At 42.7% G+C, this 20,576-nt stretch overlaps 1 protein-coding gene across 1 annotated transcript in view; it reads right to left on the bottom strand.

The window, feature by feature from the left end:
- The window catches only part of immp2l (inner mitochondrial membrane peptidase subunit 2), a 343,336-nt gene that overhangs the window by 35,998 nt on the left and 286,762 nt on the right, over positions 1 to 20,576 (bottom strand). Inside the window, exon 4 of the mRNA XM_080737360.1 lies at positions 18,827 to 18,892. Coding sequence (XP_080593486.1) covers positions 18,827 to 18,892 — 66 coding nt within the window. The remainder of the gene's footprint in view (positions 1 to 18,826; positions 18,893 to 20,576) is intronic.

The following is a 20,576-nucleotide window of genomic DNA, read 5'->3' as shown; positions in this document are numbered from 1 at the left end:
CAGGTGGTCTTTGACACAGAGTCCAACTGCTGGCTGAGCATGCCTTCTGCACAGCTTCTTCAAGAACAAAACAAGGGTCCTTCAGCCATTGCCTACAATGGAGAACTGTACATAATTGGTGGCTACTGCAATAAACGTTACCCAAATGATATGTGGATATTCAATCCAGAGACCTTCTCTTGGAAGAAGGTTGAGCCCAAGAGGAAAGGCCCGTGTTCTTTGTGGGGCTGGTGCTGTTGCCTTGTGGGAGATCGTATCGTCCTCTTTGGAGGATACAACAAACCCGGTGACCTGTACATCTTAGACTTGAGTCCTAGTCTGAAGACATTAAGCAAATTGGCAGTTATCCAGCATGGTCTGGAGCAGTCGGAACTCCCACACGACATCAGATGGGAACTGGCAGCCATGACTAGCAACAGCAACAGAAACATATAACATAAATACACTCTAAAAACAACCACACAAAAACACAAAATCACATCCAGTGTGAGGTCAACTGTGCCTTTTATGAGTCAATTTCATTAAAAGCCCTGCATAGCTTGGCCAATGCAGGACGTTATGGACATACTGTACATACATACAAAGCCATATTTAGGAGCGGTTAGCACCGCTCAAAAACTGTTAGCCCACTAAGAAAAGAGATCCGCTTGGCACTTCACACTCTCGGGTCCTCGTTGATACGCTCGGTCAGTCCCATATATGGGCATAGCGGTCGGATCAGCGGTTCTGGACAGCAGGATCTCCATACATGCCTATATATGGCCGTATCGGTTGGATCCGACCGTATCAACGCCGGACACGGCACTCCCTCTGGTCACCAGCAGCGACACAAGCAGCCAGTTTGAAGTCAGTCGGTCGACGTTTCTCGAGATACAATCACTACAGACACGCACGTAGACAGACAGAGGAACAAAGATCACACATTTATAGTAGGATAGCAGATCTACAAGCTCACAATGCGTTGCCATGGGAAGCGTTGAGTACAGTAGATCTGCTATTTCTGGCCTGAAACATTTTTGTACGATAAAATATGACGACTGTACATTGCCAGCCCACTAAGCAATTTAGGGGTTAAATCGCGTTCAAATGCTGTCTTCGCCGTAACCGGACGGCTAGCTAGATCCGGTCTGTGACGAGTTTAAATTTTAAAGTTTTTTCACCGTCTAGTATAGACTAGACATTGTATCACCGGCATTTAAACGACTACATTTCGCCACTAGAGGCCGCCGAAAGTAGTGAAAATGATGGCAGCCTGCAGGTTTAAAAACACATTTTCTTGGTTTTGAGATCCTGTAACCTTCATGTGGTACTGCAGCTGATCAAATTTATACCGCATTTCATTGCTGTTCATATTTGACATAGGTAGCCACCCAGATTCGAACTCGCGTACTTCTACATACCAGACCCAAACACTAACCGCTAGACTAGGAACACTGATGCAAGTGAGGAAGTATCTTGCACTATTTGTATGTGATATTGCCTCCCGCCGTTTCTTTTTAGGTCGGTGCATTTTGCTTGACAAGGCAAACTAACTTTATATTGATACATATTATAAAACTATTTTATTTAATCATTATCATTGAATGGTGGGGTACGTGGGGATGTGGGGAGAGTCGAACAGCCGTACGGTACGTGTATGTGTTTATATTGCTGTCAGAATGAATGTAACTCAGAGAAGTAATAGGCTATGCTGTCAGCACCACGGCATTATTTATTACACTTTTTTATTTATAACAGAATTTTTCAAAGGACTTATTGCCCAGCTTTTTATAGACGGATAAAAGACGTGCAATGACCAGAAAACTGCTCAGTGGATGCAAACTACAACTATTAAGGTAGAACCGGGAGATCTAATCATTTCAAGCTATACTGTTAGCATCCGTTAACCCATCTGCCGCCGTTGACGGTGAGGATTGTCATTGAAAGGGTTAATACCATGGCGCCGTTGACGGTGAGGACTGTGAATCTTACTGTATATACAGTAAAGATATTATTACTTACTTAATGTCGCTCCGGTCCCGCTCGCATCGGTAATGTCGGCGATTTGTTTACAACGCACGTTGGGCGTGCACGCGAAGTGAAGCTCCTCAATGTTAAGTCAATGGCGAGGCCCATAAAGAAACTTCATTTAAACAAAATAGCCATTTTGAGACATTTTGCAGCAGATCTAAATGTAAACAAGGCAAAAGGCAGGGCGCAGCCATCTTCATCTTCTTGTCGCACACTGTCATGTGACTAGATGACGTAATCGTTGCCGTCAAGTGATAATCCAAAAAAACAAAAACAACCCCCTTCCGGCCCTTCAAAATAATAGCGGCGGCCGACGGAGGAAACGACGTGGCGCCGAGGCACCAAGCAACCTTCAGATTAAGAGGCAGTAGATGTGTTAATGAACAACCTGATAAAAATGTATTTAAAAAAAAGATGGTCTAACACACGTTTGTCCTAAACCGGTTATATATCGTTCAGATGAAGCGTTCAGATGGCGGCTACAACTAAACTAGACTATATAGTGAAATTGGCTCTTAAAATTACTTTATTCCAATATTTGAAACCCAGGTGTGCATATTAAAGCTGTTTTTGTAATCAACAAGTATGGAATAATGGATTAAATGTAATCAGCTACAATCGGTCTATAGACAGACTAACGATAGACGGTTCAAATGAGGGCTAACCCTAGACCATAGGTCTAGATGACGGCTGGTGTTTACTGGGAGCCAATGGTAAGGTTATGGTAATGGTAATTTTTTTTAATTGTTTGCCTGTTTATCTCTTTTACTGTGGGCTGTCTCCCTTTGTGTGTGACGTTTTATGATATTTTCTGTTATTTCATACACAGGTCTTTTTTTTTGGCCCTGATTGTTTGTGTGTGTGTGTCTGTGTCGAGCTTCTCTATACGGCTCCATGTAAAAGGGATCACAGAATTCAAAGGGTTCATCCTCGTAAAAAAATAAAATAAAGGTTCCATAAAAATAAAGAAAAATCAATATGTCTTTTATCTTTTAAACACTGCACAGTATTTTCCCCTCAAATGAAGCAAATCATCACCATCAGGCAGAAACCTTGTATCTCCATATTTCAAATGTAGGGACCCATTGGAACACACAGGTCTTTTTACCCATATTTCCTGGCAAAGTTATAGGCTATGGTTTTTGGACATACAAGGTTTTCCTTTCGCCCGCGACAAAAATGATTGCTTTTCATGTATTCTGCAAAGCTTTCTCTAGGTGGTGAAAGTTGCAGAGGGCTTCAACTTGTGGGCTGTTGTTGTTGTTGTTCTCTCTCTCTCTCTCTCTCTCTCTCTCTCTCTCTCTCTCTCTCTCTCTCTCTCTCTCAGGGGCGTCAATTGGGTATGGCAGGGGTATGCAGCTGCCATACCCTGGGTCCAGGGGGAAAAATGAAAGTTACTTTAATTTAAATATAAATCCGTGAATGTCTCTTTATCTATCTGTGCTGGTTATTATGTCGATAAATTACAGTAAAATAACTACAAATGCAAAAATTTAACAAAATGGACACTTTGACTATTCTCCACGCTTCTTCCCATCTTGACAGAATGGTATATTCCCAGGTTCCGCAGGTCAGCTGCACAGGTGCAATGCATTATTGTTAATTGTGGCATATTTACTAACATGCCAAGTTTAGCTGCTCTTGAACAACAGCAGACCAAGAAACCGTAGAAACCTGTGTAAAAAAAACAGCCAAAATTCATTTTTTTCAGACATTATGAAAATAGCCGATCTATTTGCGCTGCGAGGCGTTGTGAGCTTGTAGATCTGCTATTTTCACAATATAACCGTGTTATACAAAATGTAGGTGCCTCTTATCCTAGCCTGGCTCCAGCAAATAGACCCGCCCACTCTCTGAGTGAACTGCATCTCTTGGTCTGGATGTGTCATATGACGTGTCTCTTGCTACCAAAAGCTTCTCAAACCGACCGAAACCGACCTATGAAATCAATGCAATGCGGAGGAGGGGCTCGTCTAACTTTTGAAAATCAACAGAAACAGTGGAGGGAGGGGTGGCTGCGTGGCTCACCAGGGTTCTTAATTGCTCCCTTTGAACTTCAAAAGGGCTCCGAACTGCAGTCATTGATTGAGCCATACAAGTGTCGAATAGCTCGTTAGTGATTCTCTCTAATCAATGAAACATCAAAGACAATGACCTGTTTGGTGCATGTCATTGAGGGGAGGGGGAGGAGGGAATGTTTTGTGTGCAAAAGTCAAACACAACCCCTCCCACCAGATCTCTTGTGATTGGGAATTTCAAATTTTAAATCCCCTCCCCTTTTCAATCAAATAGAATGGCCACAAGTTCAGACTCAAGCCCCAGCGTAGAGTCTGAAATCAGGCTACTCTTATCCATGAGGACTCCCATCTTTGCCATAACCTAGCTTTTGCTGTACTGACGCCACTGCTCTCTCTCTCTCTCTCTCTCTCACACACACACACAAGTCAATAAATTCATCTCCTGCGGCCGAATCAATATTTATGCATTCAAGGTCTCACAGCCAGCCTCTCTGGTGACCAGGGCTGCTGGAACGATCACACAACACAAAATGGAATCTCAGACAAATTCTCATTTTAGAAGTGGCCGTGGCCATAAGTCATGGTGTTCCAGCAGACGACTCATTAATCTGGGGTTCAAGCGGCCCCTCCCCGGCCCTCCGGTCCAGATAAATGATGATGTCCACACCTCCCATCTTCCCCTCAGAAGATGGAGGGTTGTCTGACGCCGAAATGTTTGGGTGGAGGAACTGACACGTCAGAAGAAGCAGAGGGTTATAGATTAGATTGGCTCTGAGGTGAACTAATGTTTTGTCCCCCTGCCTCGCTCTTAAACCCATGATTTATACTTATATGTGTCCCAGCGCGGCTGACGGCTAGTCATTGAATTTTTTTTCATTTTCATTTTTTCATTTCATTTGAAAGCTGGGAATCATAGCTACAAAATGATATATTGGTTGTGGAGATTGACCCAACAGTTTTGAAGATATGGCTTACAGAATGATGCCATGCTGAAATACTACTTATTCAAGTTCTAAATTTGGGAGGACCAACAGAATTATGTCCCGATCTCTCACATTAATTTAAAAAAAGTCTTATTTACATGCAGAGTTAAGCTCTGGCGTTTAAGTGAAATGTAGCCTGATATTTATGACATGCTTTTGTGGCTTTATCACATTTTAGAAAAAAAAAGAAAAAAAAGTAATTTCAGCTGTGGTCTAAAGTAGTGGATTCCGAAATGACTGCCCCTGTGTCATGCTCAGTCACATATATTGTTGCTTTCGCTGTTTTGCTGTGTTTTTCTTTGTTGTAAATTAACGCCCTACCTGACGATACTACAGCATCACGCAAAAGCATCAAAAGTAGCAGATCCGCCAAGTTTGAATTTGAATCCTGAAAAGTAACAGTTTTGGACATAATTATGAGGTGTCCACCAGACGGAGACGATATATTGATGAATACAAGGTATAATAGGGGTCTTCAACAGGGGGTCCGGGACCCCTAGAGGGTCCTTAGAGTTACTTCAGAGGGGCCACCAAATCTTTGTGTGACAGGATCATTATTTTCAACCCTTGCATCCCTATTCTGAGGAGAACTTAAGCCAAAAATAGCTGATCTACAAGCTCACAACGCCTCGCAGCACGAGGCGTTGGGCGATGGGTGGAGTGTGGGAAGCGAAGGTCACTTCAGTTGGATTTTTCCAACTGGGGGGCGAAGATACCTAAGTGACCGTTTGTGCCGCCCCATACGGATCGGTTGTGCGTCGTCTCGTCTTTGCATTCACTTTGTATATAATTGATTGATTGATTGAAGTATTTATTATAAGTTTGCATAGGGAAAGTAAAGGTACAGTTTCATGACAGTACAGTTCACTGGTACAATACAAGGTCAACCAAAAGGAAACTCAGGTAAGTCTTGCGGCTTATTTCCATTGAGAATCTTCTCTTTAACTCATATTAACATTGAATGAATGACAGACAGCATTAATTAATGAATTAATCGCACCACTCAAACTATCCAGGTCTGAACGCACCATAATTGATAGAAAATAAGTCATTTTTTCCCCAGTGAACTAACCAGGGACGTGCAGAGAAAGTTAGAGAGGCAGAGGCTGACATTTCTAAAAGGGCCTTTTGGTGAAAATGTGGAAAATAGCAGACCTCCAAGCTCACAACGCTTCAAGCGTGACTCTTGAGTTTGGAGGTCGGCTATTTTCAGTGCTTGATACCACACTGAAGAACTATGCATAATAAAGTGCATACTGGAGATGTGGCGTAACAGCATGGATTTCTACACAGGGTGGACAATTCTTTCAACGTAAGTTGCTGACTTGCTGCATTCAAGTTCAGGACAGTTTGGACAAGGCAATTCTCTTGAACGCTGCCTTCAGGTATGACATGGAAAGAGGGACATTTGCATTTCTTTCTCCATAGTTAAAACTGCATTCAGAGGGCACTTTTTACATACAGATAAAAGGGCAGGGGCTCGAGCTCCCTTTGATGTCTATGTGTGCAGGTGCCTGCCTTTAACACTAGTACTGTACTGTACTCTGTACCCACTGCCCACCTGCCAGTGACGTTCCTACATCTGGCACACATCCCAGCTGGATAACACTGTGTGGAACTAGTTTAAGTAATTCTCCTGGCCACCATTTCAGCGCTGATCCAATCCCCCGCGCTCACACACACACACGCACACACACACACACACACACCCACCCACCCACCCACCCACCCACGCACGCACGCACGCACGCACGCACACACACACACACACACACACACACACACACACACACACACACACACACACACACACACACACACACACACACACACACACACACACACACACACACACACACACACAGTCACACACACACAGTCACAGTCACACGGCGCAGTACGGTTAACACTTCCACTGGGTTTTCCTGTGGTCAGGAGGGTTAGATTACAGCGGGGGGAGAGATTAATGTCCCACAGAGTATCTCTGTTTGGAGATGAATCTCCCAAACGGCCTCTATTTTCTGCTTGCTGCAGGAGTGTGAGGGTGGGGGGTGTGGGGGTGGGGGTGTAATTGGCTGGGAGAGATCGAGGCTCTTTCTGTGGCACAGGGGCACGCTGTCCTAGTCCAGCGGTTCTCAATGTGGGGTCTGGGGTAGGGATGGGACGATGCGCGATATTATCGTTTATCGTGATAAAAAACACTCGCGATAATCGTATTGTGGAGATTTAATTTATCGCGATATCGTCCTCAGTCATGCACTGGGATCAATTCACCTTTTATTTGCTGAGCTGCATATCCAGTACCACTTAAACCCTCTATAATTGGTAAAAGGTACTATAATATACTTGATACAGTCTTTTTCACTCTGCATCAAAAGCGTCCAAAAGAACACACTAAAACACACCACACACACACCACACACACGCACACACGCACACACACACACACACACACACACACACACACACACACACACACACACACACACACACACACACACACACACACACAGCAGTGTGCTGTGAGGGCCCAGCATGGCGGAGCAGCTGTTTAAATCCATCTGTCCTTCAGTGGAGAGCAGAAGGATAATATAGGCTAAGTGTCCTGTTCCCTTCTATTCTCCTCCATATGCAGCAGCCTGCCTGAACCATTGAGATGCATGGTGTCACTGTCGGCCAGAAACCTTGTATCTCCGTGCTTTAACTTTTTATGTTTTTTTTATTAGTTAGTGTGGTTGCCACACTAACAAATTGTCTGACTTTATTCCATCCATCCATCTTTCCCCTCCTAGATAAACTTTATTTAGCCGCGCTACTCCTCCCACAGTTTTGGTGGCACGCACTTGGGCCATGTGTCAAATCACCTGACTTCATCAGGAATCGATTTCTTGCATTTTAGATACGTTTCATACTTTAATTTATATACATATACATTTATTTGTGAATACATTTTCTCCATTGATTTTAATAAAAAACTAGAAATAATGTTCCTACGAAACAGTGTGGGCTCGCATATAACATGTATGGGCACAAAGATCTACCCTTTGGCTGCACCTCATTGGCTAAGGGCCCTGCCTTTGTACTGTCGAGGAGAACTTGACTGATAGATAAATAATGAAGATAACATACGTGTGCTCGCTTTCAGCGAGCCCACAATTAAAATGTTCCCAAATATGGAGATGACTGACCCTGACATCATAGATGTATGACATCATAGACCACATGAGACTGACACAGTATGTCCATATATGGGCATTCCCAGATACAGTATGGTCTTTGATGACATCAGGGATCTTCATATATGGGCATAAAAGGGACAAGGACGGAATGGTTAGCACCGCTCAAATAAGGACTGACAGATACAGAGATATTTGCAAGTGTGACCCGCGTCACGGCAACCACATTTGCAATTTCCAATTGTATCTTTCTAGTTTGTTTTTGCTTTTGTTAGTTTTTTTGTACATCAATTCTCCTGCAGTAGGCTTTATTACACCTGTTGTAGAGTTACTGTGATGTGCAGATGCAAACTTAATATGACACTGATATTGCATTTTTAAGGCTCGATATCCACCGATAACCACATGATGACAGATTAACCGCGCGTCCCTAATTTGCATGTCGTTACATGTGTTTTTAAAGTCACGCTCAGTCATTGCTAACCCAGTATTATTACGTTTCAATACATTAATACTCTGGTTAATACATATATAAAGAACACAACTCAACAGATTTCCAATAGGATTTAAAGGGTAGTGGGCATGGCAGGTGAATGAGTGCACTCAATGACACCGTGGAAAGGTCTGGTATACACGACCTCTGTCGCACGTCCCTCTCTATCTTTATATCTCGCTCACCTTTTCACTCTCTCTCTCTCTCTCTCTCTCTCTCTCTCTCTCTCTCTCTCTCTCTCTCTCTCTCTCTCTCTCTCTCTCTCTCTCTCTCCATATCTCTTGTTTTTTCCTCTCCATCACTCACCAGTCTGCTGTCCAATAAACCACAAAACGCCTTTCACTCAAAAGTTCAATTATGTCACATGCCATCATTCATACTGTGTGCCTCTGCCAGAGATGCAGTATTGACGTCTTTGATGATAAACAACATCCCATTTTTTTTCTAGAGCCTTCACAAAAAATGGAACTTGTCTTATCTGGAACTTGGCAATCAGTCCACGACTATCCCAGTAGAAGGAGTAATGATTTGTATAAAATACAGATGGCCCAATATTTGCCTCGTTCACCGCAAATTAGTTGACATTCTCCGATGGCAATAGTCAATGTTTATCTGTTGCTGTGACGCATCAACTTTGTGCTGGCTATATTGGTGTGTTGGTCATCTGCAGCCTACTGTACCAAGCTGCAGATTCTGAACACTTATTGCGACCGTAAGGTCGCAGTTTAGTATCAAAACCTCCACCGGCCGTCCGTCCCTGAGTCACACGTGTGACGTGACACGTGTGACGTCACACTTTTGCCCTGCTCATATCTCCGCATCACTCTGAGTGTACGTTAGCAACCACCTTAGCAACCATGGTTTTACACTAGCAACCAACTGTTTACCCTAGCAACCAACTGTTTACCATAGCAACCATGTTTTTTTACCCTAGCAACCAACTGTTTACCATAGCAACCAGATACGCAGAGCAGGAATCTCCATATATGGGCATAAACAGGTGACATCACACTGATGTCAGATACTCAGAGCAGGGATTTCTCCATAATATATGGGCATAAAAGGGATTCTGTTAGGGATCTCCATATATGGGCATAAAAGGGATTCTGTTAGGGATCTCCATATATGGGCATACAAGGGATTCTGTTAGGGATCTCCATATATGGGCATAAAAGGGATTCTGTTAGGGATCTCCATATATGGGCATAAAAGGGATTCTGTTAGGGATCTCCATATATGGGCATAAAAGGGATTCTGTTAGGGATCTCCATATATGGGCATAAAAGGGATTCTGTTAGGGATCTCCATATATGGGCATAAAAGGGATTCTGTTAGGGATCTCCATATATGGGCATAAAAGGGATTCTGTTAGCTGTTAGTGATCTCCATATATGGGCATAAAAGGGATGCTGTTAGGGATCTCCATATATGGGCATAAAAGGGATTCTGTTAGGGATCTCCATATATGGGCATGAAAGGGATTCTGTTAGGGATCTCCATATATGGGCATAAAAGGGATTGTATCCCAGATGATGCCCTGTTAGGAGATCCACACTAACAGAATCCATATATGGTCCTACCGACAGCTGCTATAAGCCAACCCTGGCGATAAGGTCTGAGTCGAAGAAATGCTTCTTTCCTGGCAAGAATTGCCCCTTTATACTGTAGGGCTCGTTTGTGTATTGTATGACATCACGCCACATCATCGGCTGAGGACTGTGTGATGTCATCATATCTCCATATATGGAGACATAAGTTGCTCATGCCCAAATATGGGCTGGTGAGGTCAGACTTAGTGTGATGCGTAGGTTATCTCCATATATGGAGATTCAACTTCAATGAGTAACCATGGCAAACTGTCAACTGCCCGTATGTCTTGATAATTGGTAAAACAAATTTTTTGGCCTATTTGTGGAGATAAGCGACCAACGGTCGCTTATCTCCCGATTAGGGAGTCTTACTGGTATATATAAGTATATACCATTGTTGCCTATTGAGATTGGCACATTTCCTGGGGCAAGCTGCCCAGACATGTCACACGTGTCTTCTTATTTTTTCACTCCCAAAAAGCGCCTGCAAATTTTGATACTGCATTGCAGTGCACATCATGGCATCATGGGGTGATCACTGCTTGCCTCCTGTGAATTGTTTTATTTTTATTTATTTTCTGTTTATTTTGTTGCTGAGTGAGGCCAGCAGACAAAGTGACGTGAGTGAGATGAAAAAACCTTGGTGAAATGTGTCAATCTCAACAGGAAACGAAGAAGATGTATTTGTTAACAGGGGAATTAATAATAACCGTCTGCATTAGTATCGGCCCAAATGTTGCATATCAGTGTGCCTAGTATCAAAGATATATAATAACTTACAGTTTAAGCATTAATTGACGGTGAAATGTTCTAATCACAACACCATTCCATTTGGTCCCGTTTTGGTCTTGTGGGGAATTTCACGATCCAAACAAAGTCCTTTGTCAGACAAAGAATGACCATCTGCTGTTTCTGTGCAGGTACAATGAATATCGTTGTTGTTGGGTGGAACCCTTGTATGTCCAAAACCGTTGGCTTTGTATTTATCATTTTAAAAGAATAGTGAAAATAGCCGATCTACAAGCACACAACGCCTCACGGTGCGAGGCGTTGTGTGCTTGTAGATCTGCTGTTTTCACTAGTTTTGTGTGACAGTCTTGTATGGTAGGGGTGTAACGATATAGTAACTGCATCGAAATATCGTAAAATCTAAGTATATCGAAATGAAAACAGATAAAATCGAATCGTATCGTTTTATTTTGTATCGTATTGAATCGGCAGTGCAAATAATCGATTGTATCGATACTGCCTTGGATTTAGCATTTTTAAGAAGAAAAATGAAAAGGAGGGGTTTAATTACTTTTCCATTCCATATAGCTACACTAGTCTATCGATAAATGTGTGTAATCTCTGGGTCCATGTCAAGGTGCAGGTTTATCAATATATCAATGCCCATGTATTTGGCAGATAATCACAGTGTTTACTTATTTATATGCATAATAATACATGTTTCCCTTAAAACCCTGCACTATCCACACCTTTCACACAGATTTAATGTCTTTGCTAAATAGTTACTATATCGATTTTAAATCATTGAATCGAATAGTATTGTATCACCATGAAGGAACCAATATCGTCCATGTATTGTATCGTCAACGATGTATCATGATATGTATTGAATCGCGATTAAAATGTATCGTTACATCCCTATTGTATGGTGAAGCAGGGCTTTACTTGACGAAAAAACTTGGAGATACAAGGTTTCTGCCCGACAGTGACGGTATGCTGCCGTTGTTCTGTGCTGCTGCCCGCAAACTCTTTCTATGGTTTGATCAGTGTCCTCCCCATGGCCAGAACCAGGGTCATTGTGTTCAGTGGTTGGACCGCTGGCGCCTCTTATAAACCTTAACACTTCTGCTGCCTCTTACTTTGAAGGGATGAATTTTCCTTGGTGCCGCGCCGCTTCCTCCATAGGCCTCCTCTGTTATTTTTTGAAGGGCCGTCTCCACCAGGCTGGCCATGAACTTTACTTTACCTTGTGGAATAGAGATAATTTTGCGTTCAATGACAAAATAAAACCATCCATCCGTCTGGATTTTGTGGCGGTAACTGTGAAAGTTACCATCCTTTGTGGACTATGTGGTTCTAGCCTGGCAATTGCACGGATACTCTTATAAACCTTAACACTTCTGCTGCCTCTTACTTTGAAGGGATGAATTTTCCTTGGTGCCGCGCCGCTTCCTCCATAGGCCTCCGCTGTTATTTTGAAGGGCCAGGTGGGGTTGTTTTTGCGCCGATAGATTATCACTTTACGCCCAGCCGAGTGCAGTTTGTACATGCAGTTTGTACATGCAAGTAAATGAAGTCTCTTTATGAGTCTCTCAATGGATTTGCTATGGGGGAGCTTCACTTCGCGTGCACGCCCAGCGTACGTTGTAAACAAATCGCGGACCTTACCGATGCGGGCGGGACCGGAGCGACTTACAGTAAGTAATAATACTTTTAATGAAAATACAGTAACAGTGACGAGGTGACCCGTCAACGGCGTCATAGTATTAACCCTTTCATTGACTAGCTGATATGTCAACGGCAGCAGATGTCTTGATCCACTGAACTACAGGACAGTATAGAATAAATACATCACCCAGCAGGATAGAGAATGTTATATAAAGTAGGGCTCCTATAGTGCATCGACTATAGGCAGTTCTCAGAGTGGGGTCCAGGGACCATCAGGGTTCCTTGAGTGGGTTCCGATGGACTCTTTACAGACCTGTAACTCAGAGAGAGTACAAATGGAAATGTGGACTCTCTCAGGCCGGGGGCACACATTTAAAGCACCTGACCTGAGCCTGTCCTTGGGGGAGGAGGGGGCGAAGAGCAGCGTCCAATTCATTCCCTAATCCCTATGAAGTCATATGTTGGTTTTTTTTTTTTACTCTTGCTGCTTCTTGTCTTAAGGGAAGCCTAGAGGCAAGCTAAGAGCAAGCTTTGCTCCTTCAAAACCATGTGACTTCCAGAGGAACGCTGCTCTTCCCCACCTCCTCCCCCAAGGGCAAGCACAGGGCACATGCTTTAACTGTGTGTCTGCGGCCTCAGAGTTATGGGGGTCCTTGAAATTAACCCATTTAGGCAGAGGATTATTGAATGCTTTAACTATCGAAAAATAGCAGATATACAAGCTCACAGAGCGGCACCGAGTGCCGTCCTGAAAATGTGAATTTTGACTCGATTCTATAAGCGTCTTTTGAATCCTTCTAAGATTTTTTGAAAAAACCTATGTTTCTATGTCAGCAATCTGGCTTAGCCATCGTCAAAGAAAAGGTCCTTTTCACATAAATGGAGCTTAGTTAGTCTGTTCTTGAGAGACTACTATGTCAGTGGTGCTCAAACCTTTTCATGTGAAGGACCCCCAAAATGATATGTATTTGGCCACGGACCCCCTTCTCAAAATATTTAGTTCCAGGGACCCCCCTAGATGCAAAATTTGAGTTACAAACGTTCACTTAAAAAAATACATATATTCAAAGATTTGCACACATTTTCACGACTTTTTCCAAAATAGCAGATCTACAAGCTCGCAGCGCGGCACTCGGTGCCGCGCTGTGAGCTTGTATATCTGCTATTTTTCAATAGTTAAAGCATTCAATAATCCTAGGCCTAAATGGGTTAAAGTTTGAGGACCAATGCACCAGGGGGGAATGGGGAGGGGGGGGGGGGGGGTGCATGGCCAGCACAGGGCAACACATGTGCACCACGGTGCAAACTGACTGTCCTCCGTTCTCTCCTGCAGGGTCACATCCTTGGTGGCACCGCTGCGTCCCCCCGCTGGTCACTGAGGGGACGTTCATTCATCTTGAGGAGTGAGGCCTGAGCACCCACACCCACACCTCACTGAGAGGCCATGGGGCCCACTGGGACTCACTGCCTCGTTCAAGGACACGTCAGCAAGCCTGGACCTTAATTATGAACCAGTAAGACGCCCTGAGGTCTAACAGTACCAGAGTGAATGCAGTGGTGGAAACCGTACTCAAACCTTTTACGTAAAGTAAAAGTATCAATACTGCGAAGTAGAAATACTCTCTTGCAAAGTAAAAGTCTGGAACATGTACTTGAGTAAAAGTACAAAAGTAGTGGCATCAAAATGTCCTCAAAGTATCACAAGTAGAAAGTACTCGTTATGCAGTAGTTTTCAGATGTATACAAATCTTTTGAAAATAGCAGATCTACATGCATGAGCTTGTAGATCGGCTATTTTCAAATGGACGAAATGTAGGGTAGAAGTCGTTAATGTATGTTTTGTAATAATAATCAATCTACAAAGTAACTCGTAACTAAAGTTTTCATATAATTGTAGAGGAGGAAAAGTACAATATTTGCCTCTGACTCGAGATGTAGCGGAGTAAAAGTATCGCAAATTACTCATAAAGTACAAATACTGTACCTCAACATTTGTAAATGTACTTAGTTACTAGTCACTTTACACCACAGAGTGAATGTAGCACCCCCACTACACAAGGGTTTTTTTTTTAATTTAGGCCTAGAATTATTGAATGCTTTAACCAGTGAAAAATAGCAGATATACAAGCTCACAGCGCGGCACCGAGTGCCGCGCTGCGAGCTTGTACATCTGCTATTTTTGAAAAAGTTGTGAAAATGTACCACTGACATAGTAGTCTCTCAAGAACAGACTAACTGAGCTCCAGTTATGTGAAAAGGACATTTTCTTTGACGATGGCTAAGCCAGATTGCTGACATAGAAACAAAAGTTTTTCAAAAATAGCAGATATACAAGCTCACAGCGCGGCACTCTTGTATATCTGCTATTTTTCAATAGTTAAAGCATAAAATAATGATACACAATAATGTGTACCCGTTCTAAATGGGTTAAATAATTGAAAGAGGGCGCACCCCCATTTTGGAAGGGAACACCCACATTCCTCAGGGTGTTCCTTGACCAGCTTTAGCAAGCTGGTAAAAAAAAATGTCAAGCAAAATGACCTCAGAATTTTACTTAAATACAGTACTTTGAGTGTATTGTATAATGATGCTCTCAGGCAGAAACCATTTATTTCCAGAAATAACGCCCGCAGCGCCACACAAAAGTATCAGAAATAGCAGATCTTGTCGATCTGCTATTTCTATTTCTGCTGTTTCTATAGTGTTATTTTTCACCACTGGTCAGCAGAATGTCTCAGATGCACAGAGAGAGAGCTGGAGACCAGCATCCCAGAGCAGCATCGATCAAAGCGGCGCAGACAAGAGCCAAGGCTCAGGAGACTGATGAAGTTGAACACCTTTACAGACAACTTTGCTGAAGCTGAATGTATTTACAGATGTACAGTACTTTAGCCGCGGTGGAAATTCAATTGTAGGCCTATATATTTTTGATGATCGGCAAAATACCTCTCTGCGTGCCTTTTCTTCTGGTTTATTGTCAGGATGTGCAGTACGTTCAAGTGTATTTGAAACGCTGAAAAGAAGAAACCGGTTATTTTTCTCCTGCTTTTCCTGAAAAGTAACCGTTTTGCAGATATGTGGTTTCCACCTGACAGAGATGATATTGTCTGGTGGAAACTGGAAACCTCATTATGTCCGATGTTTTTTTTTTTTCACAATTCAAATTCAAAAACAGCTAAATCTACAAGCTCAAAACTCGAGTTTGTGGATCTGCTTATTTTGATGCTTTTGTGTGATACTGTAGTATGATCACGTAGTAGGGCGTTAAATATGGAGATAAGAGGCTTCTGCCCGAAATCCAACGATATGTTGCTTCCGTTCTGTTCTTCCCACAAACTTGTTCGATCATGTGATCCTCTGTCCTCCCGGCCAAAACAAGGCCCATTGTGCTCAGCGACGGGAGTTGAGTCACTCACCCATGTGGACCCATGTTTATTTGTTAGTGCAGTGAAAAATATGGAGAAATAAGCTTATTTGCAAGTCTTCAAATTTGCCAAAATTTCCATCAGGGTTACAGTAAGGTGCTTAAAGGGATACCTCACCCCCCAAATAACTTTTTTGTATAGATTACTCTCCCACAGGAGACTTGAATTCATGGATTTTTATTTATTTATTTTTTCTTTCATTTCTAAGCCAATAACTTGAGTAGATTATTTCTGTCCTCTGTGGGGAACAACTGCTGGTCAACAAATTATTGGTTTAGGAATGCGACAATAACAAAACAATATTCATGAATTCATGTCTCCATGGGGAGAGTAATCAATAGAAGAATTTGGTGCAAAATATCAGCCCAAAGTACCCAAAAAGCCCAAAGTACCCAAAAAGAAACCTTAAGTGAGTTTAAGAAAGAGTGACAGCCAGTGTGTAAACAGACAGGTTGCAGAGGTTAGCCAGTGCTCTATTGATCACACAGTGCATTGATCCTGTACAACCGCAACAGGGGCCGCTCTCCATTCAGACATGCTGCCATTCAGACAGAGCTTGGAAGACGCACTCTGATTTATTTACCTGAGTAAAAGTAGCAACACCACAATTACCCAGTATACAAATGTCAACTTCCTCCAGTCATCCAGATCCAGGGATCCAGTCCAGGGTTTCTAATAAAACTCCTAATAAAACTAGTCAAATCGACAAGTTGACATTTGTATTATTAGTATTAACCCATTTGTAGCCGATCCCGAGAATACTCGTGAAAAATACTCGAGTACTCGGAGTGCCGATCCCGAGTATACTTGCGTAAAATACTGTATATAGAGTAACGCTGGCAATATTACCCTACGGTCCGTTGGAAAGTCCTGGCAAGATTGGACTCGCCGATTCATCATCATCGCGGATCCACGTGCACAAAATAGTAATCCCTTAACATGGAGGCCGACGGTCGATCTCATCTTTAATGTCCATTTTCTCCAAAAAACACTTTTGAAGCCAAGGATGGCATTAGATTCTCGCTAAAAAAACACAAGCTGAAAGGAAACGATCGGCCATTACAGCAACCGCATGGGATGACGATCGCTTCCGGTGAATGACGTCATGACGTCAAACAGGAAATGTTTACGCAATCGAGTCAATGGAGCATTATTTACAATGATCAATTTCTAGTCAATGGAGGAATTATTTTTGATTTCTTGCCCACCTTTGTTACATCATGACAACTACACGACCCAAAGCTCTACCAAAGTGGTCTTGCCCTTTCAGTTGAAGTACAGCAGCACAGGCATCAAAGGGTTACCCAGAGTGGGCGCTGTGGCACCCTAGGGTGCCGACCGTGATGCCAGTCCAGGGGTGCCACAGAATAATTTGATAATGTTTGGAATTCATCAATACCACTTCAGTAAAACAGACCTGATTTACACTGTACTTGAGTTCTACCCCAGGAGTAGATGAAAAGATAGATGGATAGATGGATGGATAGAAGTCATAAAGTTAATCTAACATTCTCCTATTGGAAAACAATTGCTGCCTAGAGACCAGATAAAAATAATTAATTATTGAAGGAAAATAAAGAATATATTAATGCTTGGATATGTTGTTTGCTTACACCACCAACACATGCTGGCTTATTGTTCTGCTATGAGAAATAAGCAAAAAATACAAATAAATAATATTTAAAAAAAAAGTAATATTGAAAGACCAGAAAAATATATGAACAAATGAATATATAAAGCAAACATCAGAAAAATATATGAACAAATGAATATATAAAGCAAACATCTTTTTGCAGCTCCAAACATATTTTTAGATCGGCTATTTTTGGTGAACCTTTCCCCCCAGAACAGTGATGCTGGGGTTCAAGTGGTTGAACGTCAATTATAAAAGTTATTTTCAGTCAGTTCTGATGGAAACAGAAATTTTCTCCACATACCACATAGTCTACCGTATCTCAGCTGGAAAGATGTGCATATTTACGTAGTGTAATATGATGTAAGATTCGTAAAAATAACCGTGTAATTCACGGGTTGCGGTGGATGAACAGGTTATTTACAGGTGGTGCCCCGAGTCAAACCAGTTTGAAAACCCTGCTCCACAGAACACTAATGGCTCTCAGGTCTCTGCTGCATCGTTTGGCAGATGCTGCATGGCGGATTTTGTAATAATTTGTCGCAACGTGTTGAGCATAGCGGGGGCGGGAGAGCAGGGACGTGCAGAGAATGTTAGAGAGGCAGGGGCTGAAATTTCTAAAAGGGCCTTTGGTGACATATTGAAAATAGCAAACCTCCAAGCTCACAACGCGTCACGCTGAGCTTGGAGGTCGGCTATTGTCGGTGCTTGATACCACACTTAACTAAGCATTATCAAGTCAATACTGGAGATGTGGCGTAACGGCATGGATTTCTACACAGAGAGGGCAGTTCTTTCAACATAAGATGCTTCATTCAAGTTAAGGAGAGTTTGGACAAGGGAATTTCTCTTCAATGCTGCCTTCAGAAAGAAGGAAAGAGGGGCATTTGCCATTCTTTCACCATAGTAAAAACTGCATTCATGGTCTGGAGAGGGCAATTTTTACAGAAGGATAAAAGGGCAGGGGCTCAGGCCCCCTTTCATGTCTATGTGTGCACGTGCCTGAGAGAGAGAGAGAGAGAGAGAGAGAGAGAGAGAGAGAGAGAGACAGAGAGACAGAGAGACAGACAGAGACAGAGAGAGAGAGAGAGAGAGAACGTACTTGATGAAGTCTCCCTCCAGAGCGATGACCCTCTTGATGATCTTCTGCTGGGGGTTCTTGGGGGACCTGAGGGCACAACAAACACCATATGAGGACATAATTGATCTTTGAGATAATTGTCCAATTATACGACCATAAATGCACCAAATCTCAGCATGCGTGTGTGAGCGTGTCTCACGACAAAGTGCATCTCACTTTCAAGCTTTGTGAAGCATCGGATGTCAAGTGCACACTTTTTTTCCTATCGATTAGGCCTACTCACCCTATGGAGATTTGAATTCAGGGATATTTTGAGCCAATAATAATTTCCTATTATTATATAGGGAGAGCAGACAAATTCTGTCCAGGGTCCTTGAAATGCAAAAACAACATTAGGAAGCAAACCCAAATAAGCAACTACACTTTAGAAAGAAGTATAAAATAATGAAGGCCCCTCTACCTTGGGCCTGTGTGACTCAGTCCCCCCCCCCCCCCCCCCCCCCCTTGCGGGGATGGATAGGGAGGGTTTAGGGGAGAAGGTTTTCAACCAGTCCTCCCTCTCCCTCTCTCAGCAGGTGTGCTTCAGTTTAACACGCCACAGGGGACGGCCAGCACTGCAGCAGTGCAGGGATCCAGCACCCAACTGGAAGAAGTGCACCATTTCATAAGCTGTTTCATAAGCTCTCCATAACACTATCTTAATCATGAGTGCGCAATATCGTAATAGGAAAATGTTTGGCAAACACTGTCGGTCTGCTAGATCTGCAACGTCTTGTGGCGGAAAGGGCTGGGATCAAGTATAGACCCCTGGGGGACCCCAGTATATAGGGTTTAAGTGTTTAAGGTTGCCCCCAATTCATAACTTTCCACAGGGATCATTCCTGTGACCTTCATCATGAATTTATTAAGGACAGCTTGGGGTGCGGAAGGGGGGGGGGGGGGGGATTGTCTTTAGGGGTGCCACGCTTAATGGCATTAGTCGGTTTCATCGTTTGTATGTAAAAAAAAAAACTAGTAGTAGATCTGCTCTTTTCACTATTTTAGCAGGACACCATAATGCAATCATGTGTAAGATAATACCTAAGTGGTTAATATATCTGTTGATATATTTTCAATATACAGCAATGTATTTGATTTATCTAAAAAGGTATATAGAACTAGAAGCAGTGCTCTTCCGAGCACAGGTCTCTGCCAGGTCATGTAGGTTATTGTGGCCTCCTGGTGGCGCTATAATAGGCCAATGTGAAAAGGGTGCCATGTCTTTTGCCTTTCACGGTGATCGGACGCTAAATGCATGATTTGAGGCATTTTGTTCCAAAAATTAGTTAAGCAAAAGTCGACCTGCTGGTAGCGCTATAACAGGCCAATGTGAAAAGGGTGGCATTTATTCCTTGACCTATTAGTTGGGCTATTTCCGATACTTCTGTGACCGTGGAGAGCAGAGGTCCGTTTCTCAGTGGTTTTGTCATCTATGAAGGTTAAATGACAAATTGAGCTGCCACGCACGCGCCTTGCAAAAATGGCAGCAAAATTTGTGAAAGCCAATGAAAGTTTGTGTCTCATTCACTTGCTATACTATATATACTATAAAGGAAAAAAATACCCCCAAAAACATCTGCTTTAAGTAGCATGTAAGGGGTCAAACTAGGGCTTTTTAATGATTCTGAATCCATTGCAAGCATTTGTTTTGCATAAAAAAAAATCCTTGGGCTAAAGAGGGACCCCACGAAACTGTGAAAAGATATGACTCATCACTAAACCATATTGTCAG

This window comes from Nannobrachium achirus (genome assembly GCF_963921795.1).
Source record: "Nannobrachium achirus genome assembly, chromosome: 11".
Lineage (NCBI taxonomy): Eukaryota > Metazoa > Chordata > Actinopteri > Myctophiformes > Myctophidae > Nannobrachium > Nannobrachium achirus.
Note: the sequence above shows the minus strand (reverse complement) of the source record. Positions and strands in the feature narration are given on the sequence as shown.